General features: G+C 45.8%; 2 protein-coding genes across 5 annotated transcripts in view; one reads left to right on the top strand and one right to left on the bottom strand.

Moving 5' to 3' along the window:
• The window catches only part of OS9 (OS9 endoplasmic reticulum lectin), a 32900-nt gene extending 19932 nt beyond the window's left edge, over positions 1 to 12968 (bottom strand). For all 4 annotated transcript variants that reach the window (XM_035102719.3, XM_035102731.3, XM_035102727.3 and 1 more), the window contains exons 1-5: positions 12726 to 12968; positions 3545 to 3721; positions 2950 to 3013; positions 958 to 1034; positions 600 to 698 (exon numbers count right to left, since the gene is read on the bottom strand). In XM_035102719.3, coding sequence (XP_034958610.1) covers positions 600 to 698; positions 958 to 1034; positions 2950 to 3013; positions 3545 to 3721; positions 12726 to 12893 — 585 coding nt within the window. In that variant the 5' untranslated portion in view covers positions 12894 to 12968. The remainder of the gene's footprint in view (positions 1 to 599; positions 699 to 957; positions 1035 to 2949; positions 3014 to 3544; positions 3722 to 12725) is intronic.
• Positions 12969 to 13094: 126 nt separating this feature from the next.
• Positions 13095 to 23042, top strand: part of B4GALNT1 (beta-1,4-N-acetyl-galactosaminyltransferase 1) — a 77474-nt gene continuing 67526 nt past the window's right edge. Inside the window, exon 1 of the mRNA XM_088662834.1 lies at positions 13095 to 13194. The gene's annotated coding sequence lies outside the window, so the exon portion shown is untranslated. The remainder of the gene's footprint in view (positions 13195 to 23042) is intronic.

The raw sequence follows: 23042 nt of genomic DNA, 5'->3' as shown, positions 1-23042 counted from the left end.
GGATTATCACCTATGGTGTAGGGCAGAAGGATCCAATGCTACGGTAATTGTCAGGGAAAGCCTGAGCAAGCAGGTGAGTTTTCTATACATGTCAGAAAAACCCTGGCCCTGAGTTGGTCAGAGTTTTATATGTTAACAACAACACCTTAAAAAGGTGGCTTGGCATTCACAAGAGAAAAAATGGGGAACAAACTAACACACATGACAACACAAGCAGGAAGCTCTTTATAGCTCTCTCCTCTGCATGAAACATAGGAGGAGAACCCATACTCCAAGCATTCCTAGGTCCAACTTCCAACTCTCCACTCAGCATCTCTCAAGTCAACTATAGACCACGGACCCTGTGGCCCTCCAACTCTCATCAGCCCCAGCCAGCATTATCAATGGCCAGGAATTATGGCAGCTGTAGTCTAGCAGCATCTGGTGGGATACATGGACAATGTCTGTTCCTGTCCATCACACAGCTCTGGTTACCTGAATGGAGTCTTTCACTTGCCCACGAATGGCTCTAAAGGACAAGAGAGCCAGACTTCCTTTCCTCTCAGCTGCTGACTCAGGAAACTTCCTCACAGTCAGTGCAACCAAGTTCATTTCCTTACCCTGACTTCAGCCTCCCGAGGCTTCCCGTTCAAGTTGCACTTGGATCCGTTGACATATGTCTGGCTGTGGTAACGCTTCAGCTTGTGCTGTTTGGAAGCCTGTGATGTGGGGAGAGAGAACCAGAAAACACTCAAGGCCTTTGGGGGAGGGGGAAGTTTCACTGCTTTGATCCTTTTTAAAATTATCTGCAAGCCCCTATTGAGCAGAAGCTGAAGGTAATCTGCTTTGAGCTGGGCCTAGATGCAAGCAAGAGTTTATTCAGGGACAGCTGCAGACTGTCCATAGCATACCCTCCCCCAAGCTCACTCAAGTTTTTCCCCATTGCATGAAGTGATCAAGGGCCAAGGGAACACCCACCTTGGCAGTTTCATTGTCCCAGTCAAATGCGGACTGGTAGTACCCCAGGTACAGAATGTCACCTTTGATTTCAGACTCTGCAGGGTGGGGGAAGACACAGGGAAAGATGAAAAGTGTGACTTGGTTAACTGGAAGCTTGGACCTCAGGAGAGAACAACAACAACAACAACAACAACAACAACAACAACAACAACAACAACAACAACAACAACAACATCTTAGCTTGAACCAGAGGCTGAGAAAAGACCTGCTTCAGTTGTGCCTCCACAGTGTAAATTCAAGCTATGAATCTGGCTACACTGATACAGAGGAGGGCAACCAACATGGTCAAAGGCTTGGAAACGATGCCTTATGAGGAACGGCTTAGGGAGCTGGGTATGTTTAGCCTGGAGAAGAGAAGGTTAAGGGGTGATATGATAGCCATGTTCAAATATATAAAAGGATGTCATATAGAGGAGGGAGAAAGGTTGTTTTCTGCTGCTCCAGAGAAGCGGACAGGGAGCAATGGATTCAAACTACAAGAAAGAAGATTCCACCTAAACATTAGGAAGAACTTCCTGAAAGTAAGAGCTGTTCGGCAGTGGAATTTGTGCCAAGGAGTCTCCATCTTTGGAGGTCTTTAAGCGGAGGCTTGACAGCCATCTATCTGTCAGGAATGCTTTGATGGTGTTTCCTGCTTTGCAGGGAGTTGGACTGGATGGCCCTTGTGGTCCTTCCAACTCTATGATTCTATGGACCCCCACAAAAAACAGCCTTGCACTAAAAACAAAACGTTAAATATCCTGGTCTAAGCTAATCATGCCACTAGTTTCCTGACACATGTTTTTATTTGCATAAAATCTGTGATTATAGATTAGGGGCTATCCCAGCTAAGAAACGGAAGGGATTAGTACGAAGTAAACTTTCAAATCTGCATATTAATGCAAAAAGGGAGACCGCAACAGACTGAAGAACCCCCAATTCCTTTTGAGAACACAACCATGCACCTTATCATTTCAAAGTAGCTGGACAGCCATTCCTGGTTTGCTGACATGAACTGCTTCAGTCATCAGCCTTTGACAGTGTTGGAAGACCTCCACCCTGGCCAAACTCTACAATATGAGGAGACTATGGACCTCTTGTTATAAGACTACTGTAAGAATTAACCATGTATACAGACATGGTAAACCTAACGTTAAGGTTTATTAAAAGGGTGGCACCACACTCACGACACAATTCTGGGGACTTTGGTTGCTCCTTTTCCACTGCAGATCAGCAAAGTGGGAGGCACTTTGCAGCAAGGAAGTGGCAAGCTGAATCCAGACATGGAGCACCGGAGGCTCTCAGATACTGCTGGAGTCCAACTCCCACCAGCCCTGGTCAGCAATCATGGGAGTTGTGGTCCAGAGGCATCTGAAGAGTCAAAGGCTCCCTATCCCTGGCTTAACTGTGCACTGATTATTCTACTCTACTTTTCATGCCAAAGACCTGTCAGGCTGACTAATATTAAAAGAAAAAATGAGCATTGTATCCAGAGGAAGTTGAGTGGAACGCTTTTGAATAATAAGACTTCCTTGGCTTTCTTTTATACCACACCTCCATTTCACCTCCCAGAAGCCATTCTGAGACTTGGTGGGCCCTCTGGAACAGTGGGTTATTGCAGCAACCCTCCTGCTCCACCAACGCAAATTGTGCCAATGTATATTGCAGTTGAGAAGCAGGCAAGCATGACTCCCAGACCTGTCTTTGCCACCACCAGCCCACTTCCATTCTGATTGAATCATATATTCTTCTCTGTTGTGGCATCCAGGTGGGGAGGTTTAAACCTTCCGTTACAATGGAGATGAAAAGAACCCAGCCTGGTTGGGTGAAGCCAGCAAACATGGTCTGGGGTGTGGGGGGGGGGGCTTGCAGAAGGCTGGATGGGAGGGTCTGGTGGGTAAGAGGCTCCCCATCCCTACTTTGAACCTAAACCAAGCAGTTGGGAGAAACTGACAAAAGAGAAGAGAGTACCTTCCATGTGGTATTGCTGGATGTGCTTCCCGTAGCAGAACTCATACGTCCACCAGTCCTTGGTCTGAGTGAAAAGGGAGAAGTTAAAGCCTAGGTGATTTGGCTGAAGCAAAAAATATTGTTGTAAGAGCCCCACTGCATTATAATTCTCTTGAAATATTACACCCAAATTCCGCAATGCCTAATCATGCAAATGAGTGGAGTGGACATGGAAGTGTTGAGTTTCACTGAAGTTTTGGTTATAAAAGTGGGGAAAACTCAAGGACTCAGGAGTGGAGAGGGGGGGAGGGGGAGGCAGAGAAGAATAATCTCAATGGAGTTTTAATAAGGCAAGATTCAAGTTAGCATTTTAGCAGAGTACTGGCTTCCGGTTCCGCTCTGCCTTAAAGGAGGCAGTCCCCATGACAGCAAGAGATTGTTGGCGAAGGAAAAACAAGGATGATTGAGGGTAATCATCCTTGCAAATTTCTCCAGGGACAGGGGGAACGGGCTTCACTCGCAGTTCGTTAACAGAGTACCCAGGGATGGCTTCCACTGTTTCTCTTCTTGCGTCTGGTCTCCCAACATTGAATCCCAACCCTTAGCACAAAGTCACCTTGATAAGGCAAGGAGCCACTTCCATGGGCTTAAGCAGTTCTGAGATCCCAAGTCCACTGTAACTCCGTGGGTGCTCCTCTTTTTCCTGGTGGATCTTCACCGCGGCAGCAGGTAGCCGACACTCGTACATCTGCTTGTATTTGGATGAGATACTCACCACATCAGACGAAAGGCTCTGGGAAGGTATAAGCAAAAGAGCTGGGTGAGAAGAGATAAATTAGCTGCAGGCAGCAGCCTGACCTCCCCAAAAGGACAAGGGAAGCAGGAACCCAGAAGATACAAGCAGCAAGAACAGCACTGAGCTTTGCCTTTTGCTTTTGATGGAGAACCAGTCTCTAGACACTTTAAAGTGGTTCTTTGGATCCACCATGTGAGCCTGTTATCTTAGTCAACAAGGCTGTCCAGCCACTGGAAACACCACACGGGACAAAGGCTAAAGCATGAGTTATTTATTTATTTATATTTATTTTTAGGGGAAAAGACAAAAGTCAGACTTTGCTGTGATGCAACATCTTGCCTCTTGGGGGAGAGTCAGTGCCAGGGGGAAGTACACATTTTGGCTGGCTACTAAACCCAACCTTGCAGACTACTGATTATTATATTGATAATATCACCACAGGGGAAAAGTTCCATTTGGACTTCCCTTATTCCTGGTACCAAGATATTTTGGTTGGGTATATTTACAAATGCAGCTGGGCTTGCTTTCAAATAAATCTGCATCGATTTGAGCCTGTAACCCGTTTTACCACCAGTACAGTCACTCTAGGCAGAGCCACATTTATATACAATATACGTAATACACACATGCGTGCGCGCACCCACCCACCCACCAAGGTAACCCAAATTCTGCCCACTATATTTTATGCAAGTCAAGCAATTTGCATCCATGTACATGTAAGTTACAGGGAGGATCAAGGAAGTATATAGGGCGGGCAATGAACCCGCTACCAATTGCTTGGCCCCTTCCCAGCTTCAGCAATTATGCTACGCATTGCCTACATTTTCCTGCTGATCTTTATATTACTACTGCAGCCTCTACTACAACTATCCCACCTTTCCTCCAAGGAGCTCATGGTGTCGTATGTGGTTCTCCTACTTCCTTTTTATCCTCCCAACAACCCTGTGAGGTAGGTTAAAGCTAAGAGGCACTGACTTGCCCAAAGTCACCCAGTGAGCTTCATGGCTGCATGCGGATTTGAACCCTGGCCTCCTAGAACCTAGTCCAACACTGAATAACTACCGTAATACAACACAGCAGCTCTAACCGGGGGGGGGGGGTGAGGAAAACTCTTGGCCAGAGGCTTCATTGTGCCCAGCAGATGCTCTAACACATGGGTAGGCAAGCTAAGGTCTGGGGTCCGGATATGGCCCAATCGCCTTTTAAATCTGGCCCGCGGATAGTCATGTTTTTACATGAGTAGGATGTGGCCTTTTATTTAAAATGCATCTCTGGGTTATTTGTGGGGCCTGCCTGGTGTTTTTACATGAGTAGAATGTGTGCTTTTACAGTGATACCTCGGGTTACAGACGCTTCAGGTTACAGACTCCACTAACCCAGAAATAGTACCTCGGGTTAAAAACTTTGCTTCAGGGTGAGAACAGAAATCGTTCTGCAGTGGCAGCAGGAGGCCCCATTGGCTAAAGTGGTACCTCAGGTTAAGAACGGACCTCCAGAACAAATTAAGTTCTTAACCTGAGGTACCACTGTATTTAAAATGCATCACTGGGTTATTTGTGGGGCATAGGAATTTGTTCATTCCCCCCCCCCCAAAAAAATAGTCTGGCCCCCCACAAGGCCTGAGGGACAGTGGAATGATCCCACTGCTGAAAAAGTTTGCTGACCTCTGCTCTAACACCACCCACAATTACCCTCTAATCATGCCCGCCCCAATGTGACAACAGCACAGTTGTTCACACAAGAACCAATAGTTTCTGTGTATGGAATACATTCCACGCACCTTGTATTGAAGACCTTGTGTGTATGGAAGACCTTTACGTTCCTCTCAAGTGTAGATATGACCTGAGCAATGCACATTTACATAGCAATAACAGCATGTATTCATATTAGCAAAGCAATTATTCACCAGTGTGTCCCTCAACAGTCAAACATACAATCAGCAATGATTACACTACAAACACGCAAAGCCAAGGCAAGGTCACCGTGAGCTAAGCTCCAACTGACCAGCCAACTGCAACCAAGCCCTCCAGAACATTCGCAGGTGTAAAGTACAAGCCAGATTTAGACTGTTGACAGAAAGCGGCTCCTCTTTTTTGCCTGAAAACCACTTGGCAGAAAGTCAAAACCCTCTCATTCATACAAATCACTCCCTTTTGAAAACTAACGGAGAGACAGGCTCTGTTTTTGCAGTCCTATAGGGGCAGAAAAGCATCAGCCACAAAGAACAGCAGAGCAGTATAGCAGGAGTAACTTGTTCCTAACTGGAAGAGCACTCTGTTTCTGCACATTTGTGGTTCTGGGCATTTCTGATGGATCCAGACCAAAATGTATTTTCCAAAAGCTGAGCTCAGTTTTTGGATGAATTAAATGATGCTCACAGTGGTGAGTACCACACTCATTTTTCCTTTGCAGAGCCACAGTTTTCAGAGTGTTTTAACAATCAATCGCTCTTCACAGGGAACTGTGGGAATTGTGGGTCTTATAAGGGGAATGGGAGGTGTCTTCTAACAACTCTCAACACCCCCCCCTTTTAAAAAAAATATTTTTATTAAAGTATGAGAATTTTACATACATTATATTCTCTCCTTCCAATTTTTAATTTCCCGTACCATTTTTTCTTTCCCTTCCCACCCCCTCCCCCACCCATAATCCATTGGAAGGGTTCAAACAGTTGTCCTCAGCCACAGGCACAATGTCTTTAATTTCCACTGAATGTCTTCTGGTCCAGTAGTTGTTATCCATTGAAGATGGGGGTTCCATCTGGTCCTTATAATAGTAGACTTGGCCCTCCATGTTATTTCCTGTGACGTTACTGCCACAATGTCTGACTGAATAAATTCAAACAAATAATTAGCCCAGACCTCTACTGTTCACCCCTCCCCACCCTTTCTCTACACCCTTTCTCTAGAAGTTCTCTGGGGACTTCTAATCAGTGTATCTGAAGAAGTGTGCATGCACATGAAAGCTCATACCAAAATAAAAACTTAGTTGGTCTTTAAGGTGCTGCTGGAAGGAATTTGTTTATTTTTTATTTTTTTTCCAACCTAAAGCTATTGTTGCCTTTCCTGCTAGTATCATTGCTTTGAAGGTGTGCTGGTCACCTTTCTCTATGGCCGTGTTTCCTAGTATACCCATTGTCATAAGATTGAAGTCTATAGGTAACTTCACTTTAAAAACTTCATTAATAACCTTAAGGATTTTATTCCAAAATCCCCTTACCTCTGGGCATTCCCAACACATATGGGAGAACCATCCCTTGGCTTGTTCAGTGCCAGCAGTTAGGGTTCAATCCTGGTATCATATTAGCTAGCTGGGCCGGAGTTCTATACCATTTTAGAAAGAATTTTAGTTCGAGCTCCCTAAATTTGCTTACTTTAATCTCATCTATTCCTTTCATTATCCTTTTGACCTTTGATTCGCTAATTTGTTCTTCCTTACTCCACATCTTTTGAATAAGTTGGGTTGTCAGTTCTTTATTTGTAATCATCCTCTTATAGATTTTACCTATCATTCCTTGTTTAGTTTTTTCCATTTGTTTATATAGTTCCTCTATTGGCTCTTCTACTCTCATATTTCCTATCTCTTGGGCTTTAAGAATTTTATTATATAACCCTCCAATTTTTAACCAGTATTGGTTACCTATGTTCTCTGTTACAACTCTCAACACCCATAGAATCATAGAGTTGGAAGAGACCACAAGGGCCATCAAAGCATTCTTGACATATCCCTGTCAAGCCTCTGCTTAAAGACCTCCAAAGAAGGAGACTCCACCACAGTCCTTGGTAGCAAATTCCACTGCTGAACAGCTCTTACTGTCAGGAAGTTCTTCCTAATGTTTAGGTGGAATCTTCTTTCTTGTAGTTTGAATCCATTGCTCCGTGTCCGCTTCTCTGGAGCACCAGAAAACAACCTTTCTCCCTCCTCTATATGGCATCCTTTTATATATTTGAACATGGCTATCATATCACCCCTTAACCTTCTCTTCTCCAGGCTAAACATACCCAGCTCCCTAAGCCGTTCCTCATAAGGCATTGTTTCCATGGAAATGGAAAAAAACTGCTTTGGCCCAGTTGTCTAATCTGTTAAGGTCATTTTGAAGTGTGATCCTGTCCTCTGGGGTATTAGCCACCCCTCCCAATTTGGTGTCATCTGCAAACCTGCTCAGGATGCCCTCAAGCCCATCACCCTTAACAAACTACAGCAACCGAAATTCTTTGGGGGAAGTTGTGAACGTTTAAAGTGGCAGCATAGCACTTTAAATGTATGGTGAATGTGGCCTAAATCAAGGATCATGATTTGTTGCACCAGATACTACCGTAGAGGAACAAAGTGGGAGCTAACTCCATGTTCAAAGTAACTATTGATTACTGTAAGGTATCAACATGGTCAATTCAATATTACTCTTTTACTCCCCAATATAAAGCAGCACCTCAAACCGCCCACATATTTGTTGTGATTTAGAGCTCTCTTAGGCTGCAGTCCTATACCTACGTATCTGGGGACAAGTCCAACTGAACCCAGTTGGGCATATTTCTGAGCAGAAATGTATAGGATTGTGTTGGACAGTTTTTGTGCTGTCGCAGCAAACTACATCTGCAAAAAAGCTGGAAAGGTAGCCTCTCAATGTGCCACTGAAATCAAGCTCTCTGTGCTAGATTTCTAAGTGACATATTTATGGATGTTAAAACCTGATGTTGGAATTTCATTTTAAGATGCCGCTCAGTAGCTGCAGAATCCCTGTACAATTTTAGAGCACAATAGAATGCATTGTTCCAAGGAGACAAACCACAAGTGAAACCCAAAATTTCCCCAACCACATTGTGAAGGAAGATTTGGCATGGCACACAGTACAGTGGTATCTCGCAAGACGAATGCCCTGCAAGACGAATTTTTCGCAAGAAGAATGCGTCTTGTGAATCACGGTTTCCCATAGGAATGCATTGAAATTTAATTAATGCGTTCCTATGGGCAAAACAGAAATTTCAATGCATTCCTATGGGAAACGGCGAATCGCAAGACGAATTTTTCGCAAAACGAATTGACTCGCTGGACAAATTAAATTCATCTTGCGAGGCACCACTGTATGTCTCCTGAGTAGCTTAAAGGTAAAGGGACCCAGCACTTGCAGTATCCCAAGCTCCATCACTTGCAAGGGAACAACACACGGGAAAACCGAATGGTTAAGCTGTCAATGCCTTCAGGGAACAGCTACTTCTATTAGGGAGGCTCTTTTTCTTTTGGAGAAGGGATGCAGTTTTACAACAGATACATTCTTATGAGAGTCAAAACACTACTAAAGCAAAAGCAGGTACACCCACACTTGTGCTAATGAAAAATGACTCCTTATGTAAAACAGAATATATTAGCCAGGCTTTTTTTTAACTATATGAGAGAGACATCAGTATCAAAAATCCAAATACTGCAGAATCACAGAAAAGGGGAAGTTCATCACTGAGAGGGCGTGGAATGAACACACTGTGTAAATTACACTCATTTGTTTATGTTGCAAGCTTCAAACTCCAGTAGTCAGAGACATGGTTGGGCAGCTGACATCTTGGTGCTTCAGGAAGCATTGCTTTCAAAACAGTAAAGGTAAAGGGATTCCTGACCATTAGGTCCAGTCGTGACAGACCCTGGGGCTGCGGCGCTCATCTCGCGTTATTGGCCGAGGGAGCCAGCGTACAGCTTCCAGGTCATGTTGGCCAGCATGACTAAGCCGTTTCTGGCAAACTAGAGCAGCACACGGAAACGCTGTTTACCTTCTCACTGTAGCGGTCCCTATTTATCTACTTGCACTTTGACGTGCTTTCAAACTGCTAGGTTGGCAGGAGCTGGGACCGAGCAATGGGAGCTCACCCCGTCACGGGGATTCGAACCGCCAACCTTCTGATCGGCAAGCCCTAGGCTCTGTGGTTTAACCCACAGTGCCACCCGCGTCCCCTATTCAAAACAGTAAACATGCAATTAAAGGTGCACCTGAGGGGCATAAATAGTTTCCAGGCTGTACCCATAACTGATTACTAACTAAGATACTGCTGCAGAGCAGCTTTCTCCAACCCGGTACCTGCCAGATGCTTTGGATTACAACTCCCATCAGCCACAGCATGCAAAGCCAATGGTATGGGATGATGGGTGCTGTAGTCCAAAGCCCCTGGAGGGCACCAAGCTGGGGGAGGTGAGTGCAGAAGATGCCCATAGCTGGGTACTGCCACTTCAAGACTACAAATTTTCTACCAAGACCTGTCCCATTAACTGAAGGAGCAAGTTTCCCTTAAAACAAAGGCTGCTGCTATCCTATAAATATTGCCTATAATTATATCTCAGGAAAATCATATGCATCACACTTTGAGAAACTCAGGTCCTGCTCAATTCTGCCACCTTGGAAAAGACCAGACCCTCCATGGGTCTGTTGCCTTCCCTTCCCTTCCCTAAGAAGGCAGGAAGCAAAGAAAGGAGCAGGGCCGTCTCAAGCATGTCGGGCGCCCGGGCACCATGGTGCGGAGATCGCTCCGGCACCCCCGCCCTAATGGGTGGACACAGTGCACGGCGCGGCAGCACCCTGGCGCCCTGCGCCACCCAGCCAACCCCTAGAGCCGGCCCTGGAAAGGAGAGAGGGAGAGAGACACACACACAGAGAGAGAGAGACAGAGGAGCCATTTGGCTTTGCCAGGTTTAAGTCAGTCCTCTGTAAAAACCACAAAGGAGATCAAGGACAATAGCACTCAAGCCACTTAAAAGAAGTATTTAAATTCAAATTCCTCAGGGTCAACTACAACACAGATGATGCAAGACTCAGGTGTGATGATGCAACCCTTGCTAGAGTAGTAAACATACACTGGTGCCACTGTTCTTGAAAAGGGCAAGGATGCAAGCAGCTGTAGAAAACAGAACAGCAGTCAAGGAGCCTGAACAGGATGATTAGGGTTTGAGTGCCCACTGCTATTATGTGTCCACAGTCAAACATCATCAAATATACCATGAAGCCAAGAACGTCCTAGCTAAAGGGCAAGGGTGAGAGCTTTTTACAGATCCTACATGCATTTTGGGAAAAATCAACTCCCCTTTATTAATAATGACGACTAAACCACTGAGCCTAGGGCTTGCCGATCAGAAGGTCGGGTTCAGGGGTACCTTTACCTTTACTAGGCAGAGTAATCCAAACCCCAATCCACCATGTTGTATGGAGGGAGGGAGCACTCCATATGCCCACCAAAATGGCAGACAGAAGCTGCAACTGGTGGTGGCCAGCAGGAAACCCCAAATCATGGTGTTTTGGACTGGGCTGGCACAAAATTGGCTGGATTCTGGGGTAATTCTGCTACTGTCATAAGTCGGCAACAGGCCTGACCTGTGTCTGTTCACTGCACCAGCCTGGGGCTTGGCACAGCAAAGAGTATTTTTCCCTGCCTCTGTTGCCCACACCTTCCACCATGAGCAGCAGGACAGCAGATGCAGCCATGGCTACACTATGTCACAAAGTCCAGCCGCTGCTAGCCAGAGGGGTGGCATGATTGCTTAGTTCCTTACATTTTTAAAGAAGTTTTCAATTTGAGTTATCCATGGGTTAGCCAGGATAGGTACTCAGCCTCTTGAACACCATTATTATGTTAAGTGTATAAAAAATTAAATAAAATATAGATGACTACAAATATGTATAATTTAATTTAGTTGTTAAAGGTTAAGGTAAGGGTATCCCTGACCGTTAGGTCCAGTCACGGACGACTCCGGGGTTGCAGTGCTCATCTCGCTCTATAGGCTGAGGGAGCCGGTGTTCATCCGCAGACAGCTTCCAGGCCATGTGACCAGCATGAATAAGCCGCTTCTGACAAACCAGAGTTGTGCACGGAAACGTCTTTTACCTTCCCACCGGAGTGGTACCTATTTTTCTACTTGTACTTTGACGTGCTTTCAAACTGCTAGGTGGGCAGGAGCTGGGACCGACCCAGCATCACCCACGTCCCATAATTTCTGAAGTAATTAATTAAATGTTTATTACATGAACATTATTCCTGCCCTTTATGGCATATATCTACCTTGGCCACTTATTGAAGTGTGAAATACTATTCCTCCTAAATAAGAATGGGGAAACCTGTGGCCCGACTGACACTGAAGGATTCCAACTCCCATCATTCACAGTGAGCATATCTAAAAGTCAAGGATGATGGAACCTGTAGTCCAACAATTTCTGGGAAGACCATTTACTTTAAGTTTCTCTATCCTGGTCTCTCAAAGGAAGCTCACCTACCACCATAATTACCAGTCAAAAACATTCCTCTTTAAATCCATTAATCTATGGCCTGTTAAATATGGGGAGGGGGACTGTTATTATGGTTTTATTATTATGCTGTGTATTATGTTTTATTATTCTGCATAAAAATGATATTAATGTTGTACACCACCCAGGGATCTTTGGATAAAGTGTGGTATATAAATTGAATAAATAATAACAATTTTAATTAGTATCTTGCTACACTTTAATGGGACAGAGGACCCTTACCTGTTGTTTATTGCAGATTTGTTTTACTTATTCATACAATTAGTTACCTGGCTCTTCAATGCAAATAACCCCCAAAGCGAGGGTACAATACTGTACTTCTAAAACGCAGCAAAACAAAAACAAAACAAAAAACCACACAATGAACCCATCAACAAACAATAAAGGCGGCATCACACAAGAGATCCAACAGGACCTGGTGGGGGGCGGCTGGGGGGGGGGTCCCCCTGGGAAGCCTCTTGCTGCGAGCAGAGCCAGCGCAGCGCCGCCTTGAGGCACCTCAGAAGCCTGGCATGAAGGGGCGAGAGCCGTATGGCGGCGACGCCTGAGGAGGCCAACTCGGGCCCGCGGAACCTTCTGCCACAGTAATGACAAGGATGACCACCACCACCACCACCACCGCAGGTCTTTCCCGAGGCGCCCAAGACTCCTTTTGCCGCTTCTCCTGGAATCTCCGGCGCTTCCCTGCCCACCACCATCGCCTCAGCTCGGCCCAGCCAGCCATACCTGCCCGGCCATCACGGGCTCGGCGCCGATTTCAATGCCGTACTTCAGCTCGCTGAGCTCGTGGAGGTTGAGCGCGCCCAGCGCCTCGCTGCGCCCCAGCGCCAGAGCCCCGGCGAGGAGGAGCAGCCAAGGCACCGAGAACCCCGAGAGGCGTCGCGTCGGCGCCATCTTCCTCGCACAGCTCCCCTCCGGCTGCTTGCCTTTACTGGCGGCCGCCGCAGAGGCTACTTCCGCCCTTCCTCTACGGGAGGGGGCGGGTCCGATGCCTATTATTGCGCGGGAGCCTTTCCATTGGCTGCCGGAAAGGGCGGGGGAGTGAAGCGTTCGTCAGACAAACCTGGTAAAAGGGGATTGGGTCGCTCCCGTCAGCCAATCAGGAGAGCGAGCGCCTATATCGGGCTGCGGCTAAAAGAGGCAGCCAATCAGAACAGCGAGCGCCTGCAGGACCAGGGGGGCTGCTGCGCAATCGGTAAATACCGCTGGACGGCGCGCGCCAGGTGCCTACAGATGCGTGGTTCCGTGTTTTGTTTTGTTTCTAAAATCTAGATAATCTAATCCAGATTATTTCGACACCCCTGTGGAAGCACGGTGATCTTGAATTCTGTATAATGCATTTGCCTCCACAAGAAATTGCAAGCAGTTTTACCATTAAAAAATGGTTTGACGAGGAATGTAGGAATTTCAAGAACTACCGGTACCTGTATAATGAATGTCTGCCTTATAGAGCATCAAATGACCCTGAGCCTAGTAACCATCTTATGACCCTTAGGATGAGGTATAAAAACTTATTAAACACGCAGCTGAAAGAATTGGAATCTGCTAATAGCCACAGAGAACAGAAACCAATCCTCCTTTTGGCATTTAATTTCCAGATATCTGGGTAGGCCGCTTGCAAGGATTGAACCCCAAATTCCAGTGGACACCTGGGAAATATACTTTTTCGATCCATATGCAGATCATGATTGGGATCCAGTAACCTGCCCTGAAGTTGAAACTCTTATAGACCAATTTAAAGTGGGCAAGGCCCCCGGAGACGATCTTATATCTACAGTGGTGCCTCGCAAGACGAATTTAATTCATTCCAGGACTCAATTCGTCCCACGAAAAATTAGTCTTGTGAGTCGCGGTTTCCCATAGGAATGCATTGAAATTTAATGAATGTGTTCCTATGGGCTCCGGGGACTGGCGGCGGCGCTTGCTCTCTTGGCTCGGGGAAGGCAGGTAGGCAGGCGGCAACAGCCCAGGCAAGCAGCACCCGCTGCGCTTCAGCTCCGCGGCTGCTGCTGCCTGCCTGCCTGCCTTCCCCGAGCCAAGAGAACAAGCGCTGATGCCGCCGCCAGTCCCCCAAGCCAAGCGCTGTGCCCGCTGCGCTTCGGCTCGGGACTGACGGCAGAAGTGCTTACACGGGGAAGGCAAGCACCGCCGCCGCCAATCCCCTGAGCCGAAGTGCAGTGAGCGCTTGGCTTGGGGAAGGGCGCTTGGCTTGGGGAAGGCAGGCACGCGCTTGCTCTCTTGCCTGCCTGACTTCCCCGAGCCAAGAGAGCAAGCGCCGCCGCCGCCATCAGTCCCTCAAGCCAAAGTGCAGTGGCCGCTTGGCTCGGGGAAGGGCGCTGGGCTCGGGGGACTGGCGGCGGCAGCAGCACTTGCTCAGGGAAGGCAAGCACCGCTGCCAGTCCCCCGAGCCAAAGCGTGCTTCGCTCAGGGAAGGGCGCTTGGCTTGGGGAAGGCAGGCAGGTGCTTGCTCTCTTGCCTGCCTGCCTTCCCCAAGCCACTCCTCTGAGCTGAAGCGCAGCGGGCATTTGGCTCAGGGAAGGGCGCTGGGCTTGGGGGACTGGCGCCGGCGGCAGCACTTGCTCGGGGAAGGCAAGTGCCGCCGCCGCCAGTCCCCCGAGCCGAAGTGCAGCGGGTGCTTGGCTTGGGGAACGGCGCTTGGCACAGGGAAGGCAGGCAGGCGCTTGCTCTCTTGCCTGCCTGCCTTCCCCAAGTCAAGAGAGTAAGCGCCGCCACTGCCAGTCCCCCAAGCCAAAGCGCAGCAGGCGCTTGGCTCGGGGAAGGGCGCTTGGCTCAGGGAAGGCAGGCAGGCACTTGCTCTCTTGCCTGCCTGCCTTCCCCGAGCCAGGAAAGCAAGTGCCGCCGCCAGCCCCCCAAGCCAAGCACTGCGCCCGCTGCGCTTCAGCTCCGGCGACTGACAATGGAAGGCAAGTGCTGCTTGGCTCGGGGAAGGGCGCTTCAGCTTGGGGAACTGACGGGGAAGGCAGGCAGGCAGGTGGCCTGCCTGCCTGCCTGCATTCCCCAAGGAAGCCCTGCTGCCGCCGCCAGTGCCACAAGCTGCGCTTTGGGCTGCCTTCCCCAAGCTTCCCTACGGCTCACACTGACAGCTGTAGCACGGCAAGAAGGCAAATGAGATCAGCTGTCAGCCTTCTTGCCACGCTACAGCTGGTTCCCCTTTGCGTTCCATTCCAATAATAAATCATACAATTTTTATATATATTTATTCTTACTCCTTATTAATATTTTTTCTAATTCTGATATTTCTTTATCAAAGCCAATTTTTTTTATCAAATTGAAATCTTTGATTTATTTGGAAATATTGCAACCAGCTAGTCAAATAAAATTTTACTGCCTCATAATCCTTTAATTTTAATTCTCCATCAACCTCTTCCAGCATATGTTTATATGCTGGCCAATTTCTGGGCTTTTAAATTCCCTTCCATTAGGTACCCTGTTTCCCCTTTTTTAATACGTAGTCATAAAGTAAGCCATGGCAGGGTTTTTAAGTATTTGAGAAATATAAGACATACCCCGAAAATAAGCCATACTTCCACGCCGCGGAAACCAACCTCCACAGGCACCTCCACTCACAGAGTCACTCCATGCAGCCAGCACTGCAGGAGCGCGATCAGCTATGAAGAGGCGCTCCAAGAGCTCCGCTTAACAGCTGATCGCGCTCCCGCCTTGCTGGCTGCATCCCCGCGCTCTGCCTTCTCGTCCACCGCCATCCCTGCCACTTCCGTGCTTGCCGCCACTGCTGGGCTCACTGCTTCTTCCTTGCCTGGCCCGGCCAAGGAGCTTGGAGCGCCCTGCAGCGGCGGGCGGAGCGCATGAGCCAGCGGCCTCTGCCTGGCCCGGCCAAAGACGCCTGCCACCCCGCCACCCGGAACTGGGGGCTGCTGCAGCGCCGAGCACTCAGGACAGCCCAGCAGCGCCCTGAGCCAGCGCCCTGAACCGTAAAAACCGTACCGGTAATAAAAAAATAATACATCCCACCGAAAGTAAGCCACCCTGTGTTTTTTGAGGGGGGAAAAGTTATAAGACGGTGTCTTAAAAAGGGGGAAACACGGTAATACTGTAATGCCAACCAAAACCCAGGCCTGCTCCTTCCAGATCTAATATCTCATCATTTTTTAGCTCCATCCATTCTTTCATCCAATTTAATGCTGCCACATCATGATAGAGTTCCATATCTGGTAAGCCAAAGCCCCCTCTTCTCTTATGGTCAATTAATATTTTGTATTTAATTCTTGGTTTTCTGCCCCCCTATACAAATTTAAGTATATCTTTTTTCCATTCCCCAAAACATTTTGCACCACCCAATATTGGAAGGTTTTGGAAACAATGATTCATTTTCGCAAGTACCGACATTTTAATAATTGATATTTGACCTAATATTGAAATTTTTAATTTAGTCCACTTCTCCATTTCCTTTTTCATTTCTTTCCAAAATTTTTCATAATTTTCTTCAATTAAATGTAATTTGTATTCCTAAATATTTCATTTTCTTTTTAATTTCGATACCTGTTAATTTTTGTAGATTTTCAATTTCTTCTATTTCCAAATTCTTCACCATCATATTTGTTTTTGTAAAATTTATTTTAAAGCCAGCCAATTTACCATATTCTTTAATTTTTTTGAACGCTTTTGGAATACTGTTGATTGGGTCTTTGGTGGTTATAATAACATTATCGGCAAAGGCTTTGATCTTATATCTTTTTTCGCCTATCACAACCCCTTTAATTCCTCCATCCTCTCTAATGCTCTTTAATAAAATTTCTAATACAATTATATAAAGTAGTGGCGATGGGGGCATCCCTGTCTAGTTCCTCTTTTTATGTCTATCTTTTCTGAAAGACTTCCATTTATTATTAAATTTACTCGTTGGTTTCTATAGATGGCACCGATCGCTCTTTCAAAGATTTCACCTATAATTTTTTTATAACCTTTGCCATGAATGGCCTCGAAACACTGTCAAAGGCCTTCTCAGCGTCTATTGATATCACCGCCGCCTTTTTCCCATGTTCATTCTCCAAGCACTCGAAAATATTTATTATATTCCTAATATTATCTTTTGCCTGCCTTTCCTTTACAAACCCCGCCTGATCTATATGTATAGATGCTAAATTTATTATTCTGGCTAATATTTTTGCATAAATTTTATAACCTGAATTTAATAATGAAATAATGGTCTATAATTTGAGGGTGATTCCAAATCCACATTTTGTTTTGGCAGCAGTGTTATTAGGGCTTCCCCCCAACATTCTGGCATATTTCCATTTGACAAGATGTTATTCAGCAATTCCTTTAATGGATTGATTATTACTTCTTCAAGATTTTTATAATACTCAGTTGGTATTCCATCAGGTCCTGGAGCTTTCTATTTTTTCATTTATTGTAATGCCTCTTTAATTTCAGATACAGTGGTGCCTTGCTTAATGAATGCCCTGCTTAACGAAATTTCCGCTTAACGAAAGGATTTTTCAAGCGGAGGTTGCCTCGCTAGACGAATCCGTTTTACGAAAAATTCATCTAGCGAATCGCGGTTTCCCATAGGAATGCATTGAAATTCAATTAATGTGTTCCTATGGGCAATTTTTTTTAAAAAAAAATTAAATGCATTCCTATGGGATTCGCTAGACGAATTTTTCGTTATAGGAAAAGACCCGTAGAACGAATTAAATTTGTCTAGCGAGGCACCACTGTATAGTGATTTCTTGATTCATAAAATGAAATTTTTCTGGGGGAATTTGGGGTAATTTATATTTTTTGAGATATTCTTCTATCTCTTGCTCATTGACTTCTTCCTTTCGATACAATGATCTATATAACTCTTCAAAGATTCTTATAATTTCTTTTGGTCTATCTATAATTTCTCCCTGCACTCTTAATCTATTTATCACTCTTTGATTTTGTTTCTTTTTTATTTGCCAGGCTAATAATTTTTTTTTTCAAATTATTTTTATTAGCATTTTAAACTTTAAGATTTCCATTCATTTCTTCATCTTAAATCATAGTATCATACAAGCAAACATCAGCAAAAACATACAGTAAAAATAAAAAAGGAAAAAAGAGCAAAAAAAACAAAGAAAAACAGAAAAAAGAAAAAAAAGAAAAAACCAATCTAATATTCATAACAGTTTCGTAACTTTGACTTCCCCGCTTCCCCCGTCCCGAGCCTAATTGTAACCCCTAATTGGCAATTTTCCTATTAAACAATTCTAAAAATCTAATATCATACCAAACATCAAAATTCCATATAGCACATAAAAAATTCCTTCTTACTCTGATTACTAATCCTCTAATTTTTCCCCTTTAGCCTCTTAATTTTGCTAAAAATATTCTAACTTATATGATCTAAAATTCTTTCACTTCAATTCATAATTAGAACCTAAAAAAAAATCCCCTCTCCTCCACCAGATGGCAATCCCCTGGATATCCCAACCAACTCCTTTGTTCAGTCCATTTCCAAACCATTTAATCAGTCCTTAAAATACAATAAACCTCTCATCCCACTCCGTCTCTCACCCACTCCAGCCCATCTTCTTCTTTCCCCCGGCCCCTCTGCCAGCCCCAGTCCAAATTCCCTTTTTCTTTGACGTCCGAATTGACATATTCTTCGCCTGGTTCTTGCCCCCCCTCTCTCACTAGGGAGGTTCGAATCCAGGCCATTTCTTTAGCCTTTGACACAGCTTGCCTGTTTCCCAGAACTTGCTCTCCCCCTCTCACTGAGAGAAACAGTTCCTGGGCATCTCTATACAATGTAGCTCTTTTGTTGCAGCCTCCGTCCCGTGCAGTCTCTCCCACCGACTGCACTTCGATCGGTGTCTGGAGCTCCTCTTGTACTTCTTCTCCCGAAAGATTTGTGTTGTTACTTTCAATTGTTTCAGACTGTGTCACCATGTCATCAGAAAGGGATCGGTTTAATGTTGCAATGCATAACTTTGTAACTCTTGTATATTTTTTTACTCCCATCATCACCTCATGGACTTTTTCCCACACACTTTGCATCATTTTCTCACACATCATGTCCGATTATTTTGACTAACTCAGTCCTTTGTCTTCTCCAATTACAATATGGCGCATGGGCTGTTGTGGCCAAGAGAAAATCCTCCGCTGCCGGAGAGCTCGTTCTTTTTTTTAGACTCAAATTTTGCGGAGATCCAAATTAAAAAGTCCACTCACCTCCCCTTGGCTCCGCTACCACCAGGGAGGTGTTTTAATAAATTTTTTGCAAAGTCCAAAGTCCCGTTCCAGCACTATGGCTGCAGGCTCGGCAATTGCAGATTGGTTTCTCGGTGGGGGGGGGGGAATGACCTCCGTTTTCTTTTGAATTCCCCTCCTGAGTCCGAATTTCTTCCAAATTAAAAAATTTCCTTACTTACAAGTCCCGATCGTTGCTTTGGAGGTATCTAGCGCCCGTTGTTGCCGGCTCGGAGCTTAACGCCTCAGAGATAGCGAATTGACCCAAGGCTCCGTCCCGCTCTGCCTGCGCACGTCACCCCCTTGAAAAAAGGAGGTTGTCGGGCGGCGAACGGGGCTTGAAGGAGCTCCGCTGGGTATCCAGGTCCCCAAAAAGCCAAATTTGGGGGTTCTAAGGGTGGCCGCTTCGCTCGAACGGCTCAACCCCCCCTCTGGGGCGCCGGGAATTTTGGAGCCCGAAAATTCCCCGCCAGCTTTCAATGGCGGCTAGACCGGAAGTCTGGCGGCTAGACCGGAAGTCAATAAGAATTTGCCTGGTTTATTAGCCCACTTGAAATTTCTATACAGAAATTCTATAAATTTCTATATTTCTATGTATTTCCAATATTGGATTTGACGCTCCATTTCCTGATCTATAATATTCTCATATTTTGCCCTTAAAATTTTTATTTCCTGATTCATTTCTTTTTTGCCCGATTTATATAATATTTTTTCCTTATTTTTTTATCTCCTCTAATGAGAAACATGAGTACCCTTGGCTTCCATCTTCTGCTTGATTGACTCCTGCTGTAACAGTAATTGGAATTACAGTTAATTGGAATTACATCAATGACCCACCATCTCCTGTGGAGAAGAGGGTTCCCACAAAGAAGGCAGAGGGTGTGCCAGACATCCAGTGAAGAGAGCAGTGGGGTGATCCTTCTGGTACACCCAAGGTAGCACCACCTCAGGTAGCACCACAGCAGCAAGCAGTGGTAACAACTGAGGCCTAGGCTCTGCCCACCCTGTGACCTTGTTTCTGTTGTCCTCATGAAGCCCTAAAAGGAGAATATTGTCACGTGCCACTGCAATCTCTAAGTGGTGAGAGACTCTAGACCAGGCATCCCCAAACTGCGGCCCTCCAGATGTTTTGGCCTACAACTCCCATGATCCCTAGCTAACAGGACCAGTGGTCAGGGATGATGGAAATTGTAGTTTAAAACATCTGGAGGGTTGAAGTTTGGGGATGCCTGCTCTAGACTCAAAGTGCTTACCCAGGGTTTGGTTTCCTTTGGAATAAAAGTCAGTGGAGACTGTGGTGTCCAAGATGTATGATTTTATTTTCACACGCCTACGAAATGAACATAGAATGGAGGGGCTCACAACATTAACACCCCAGCATATATTGTGTCCATTAGATTTCCAGCAAAGCCTCACAGTTCAGCAGAGAGCAAACATATCTCGTTGTCTCCAACTTCCAGTCTGCTTTCAGCTTACTTTCACATACAACTCTGGTTATTGTCCTGTTACCTACCAGCCAGGTGAAAGTGTGTGGAAGGTCCACCCATTTGTTTCTCTGGCAACTTCTTTGGACTCGTAATTTGCAGTAAACTAGTCAGCCCAAGCCATTTCCTTGACAAAGGAAGTGGTGTGGCAAGCTTCCCCTTACGCATTCTACCCTCACAGATATAGGATACCAGGTTTGGAAGGGGAACCAGGGTTTCATCCAGACTGACACCCCCCCACACACATACACCTCATAACACTTTGTCCTCCCCTCATGTTTCTTAGTTGTACTCTTAAGTTGGCTGGTGGCTGACTGGGCATTCTGTGGGTACAGGATTGGCTCTATGTTGACAGATTGGTGGTGCTCTGCCCATCTGCCCCCCCCTTTGGTTTCCCTCATAGGATTGCTGGTGCTGTCCGGATCACATGGGATTGTGGCTTCCCTGTCCCTGGGAATGAAACTGCAAGGTCTAGTCTACCGCCAGCGCTGATCAGCGAGGAATCCTCGAGCTCTGAGATTCCTGGCCCTGTGAGGGAGGGGGGAGCCGCGAGAGCAATGCGGCCCCCCCAGAAGAACCCCATATTGAGCTTTCTGGGCTGCGCCCCAAAGTGACTCCTCTGCTCCCTGGCAAGCTCTTTTTAAGAGCTCTGGAGCGAGCGGAGAGAGAGTCGCAGGCGCCATTTTCAAGTATACCACTACCCTCACAGAGCGAAGCTGCGTGCCGGCTGCGGAGGAGCGGTGGATTATTCAAAAAAAAAAAAGGATTTGAAGACATTGGACACCGTGAGTAATAGAAAGAATTTTTTTTTTAAAAAAACAAAACCCTGCAGTTGTTCTAACCTAATTTCAACGTGCTGATTTCATATCTAAAGTCGGTTTTGTTCTGTAGGCTCTAGGTGTTTTTTTTTGCAATTCACATTTTTAACTTTTCACCATAATCTTCATTTGAAAAACAGCGAAAAACATGAATTGCAAAAAAAACAAAACCCTAGAGCTTACAGGACAAAACCGACTTCAGATATGAAATCAGCATTATATGCAAGAACATATAAGAACAGTTGAAAAATCTCATGCAACAGAAAATGAAAAAAAAAGTTCCCCAGTGTGTTTTATGGAATATCCCTCCCCATCTCCCCAGACTGCGCACACTGCAATCACTTTGGGTGGCAACATGTGTTGCACTCTCCCGAAATTTTCCTTCCCCACTCCCCTTATTCCAGGGTACTGATTAAACCTCCCCACAGACTCAGGCGGTTGGCTTGAGCCCTGAAACTTCTGTAATGTAAAATCAAGCAGTGACTGGACTACTTGCCTGACCCGGGTTGCATGTCCTGTTGAAATTCTGTGGAAGTCAATGTGAAAGGAGCCCACGCTCTCGAGCCTCTGTGACCTTTGAAGTTAGAGCTACTTGCTTGCTCTGTGAATCAGGCATTGTGTTTGGGGCAGGACCCAAGAACTTTTCCTACACACAGAACAACTCCACTAGGAGTCCAGCCAATAAGATAATGAAAAGCTTTGTACTATCTCAAAACAGCACATACTGTTTTCTAGGCTGCACATTTATGCTACTAAAGATGTGCTGCAGCCAGAGTCTTTCGGATGGATGAGAGAGACTAGATCTGGATTATGCATTCATTGCCTCAATTGGCCTATGTTTTATTGACTAAGAAGTGAAAGGATAGAATTTAGCTTAAGCTAAATCCTTTCTGTATTAAATTTCTATACCACCCTTCACCTGAGGATCACAGGGCAGTTTACAATATAAAAACACAAAAATACATACCATAGTAACAAAAACAACAATGCCGGCACCCCTGCCACAAAAAAAGTTTAAAAGGCCTTAGATTAAACAATTAGCCAAAGGCCTGGGAGAAGAGCAATATTTTTGCCTGGCCCCTAAAGATATGTAATGAAGGTACCAGGCGAGATTCTCTGGGGAGACCATTCCCGAAGCAGGGAGCCACCACAGAAAAGGCCCGTTCTCATGTTAACACCTCCGAAACTCATGTGTGGGAGGCACACAAAGGATGATCAGAAACTCTGGGTCTGTTCATATGGAGAGAGGCGGTCCTTGAGGTATTGTTGTTCTTAGTCGTTAAAGGCTTTATAGGTCAAAACCATCACTTTGATTTGAACCTGGAAACTAATCAGCAGCCAGTGCAGTTGGCTCAGGATGGGTGTAATATGCTCAACCTGACTTGCCCCCTTGAGCTGCTTGACCAGCTGAAGTTTCTGAACAGTTTTCAGAGGCAGCCCCATGTATAACATGTTGCAGTAATCTAACCCACAAGTAACAAGAGAACTCCTTCTCAGAACACCAGGTCTAAAATGGCGTAATTGAACCAATGGGTACAGCA

Source organism: Zootoca vivipara, chromosome 2 (genome assembly GCF_965207765.1).
Source record: "Zootoca vivipara chromosome 2, rZooViv2.hap1.1, whole genome shotgun sequence".
In the NCBI taxonomy this organism is placed as follows: Eukaryota; Metazoa; Chordata; class Lepidosauria; order Squamata; family Lacertidae; genus Zootoca; species Zootoca vivipara.
Note: the sequence above shows the minus strand (reverse complement) of the source record. Positions and strands in the feature narration are given on the sequence as shown.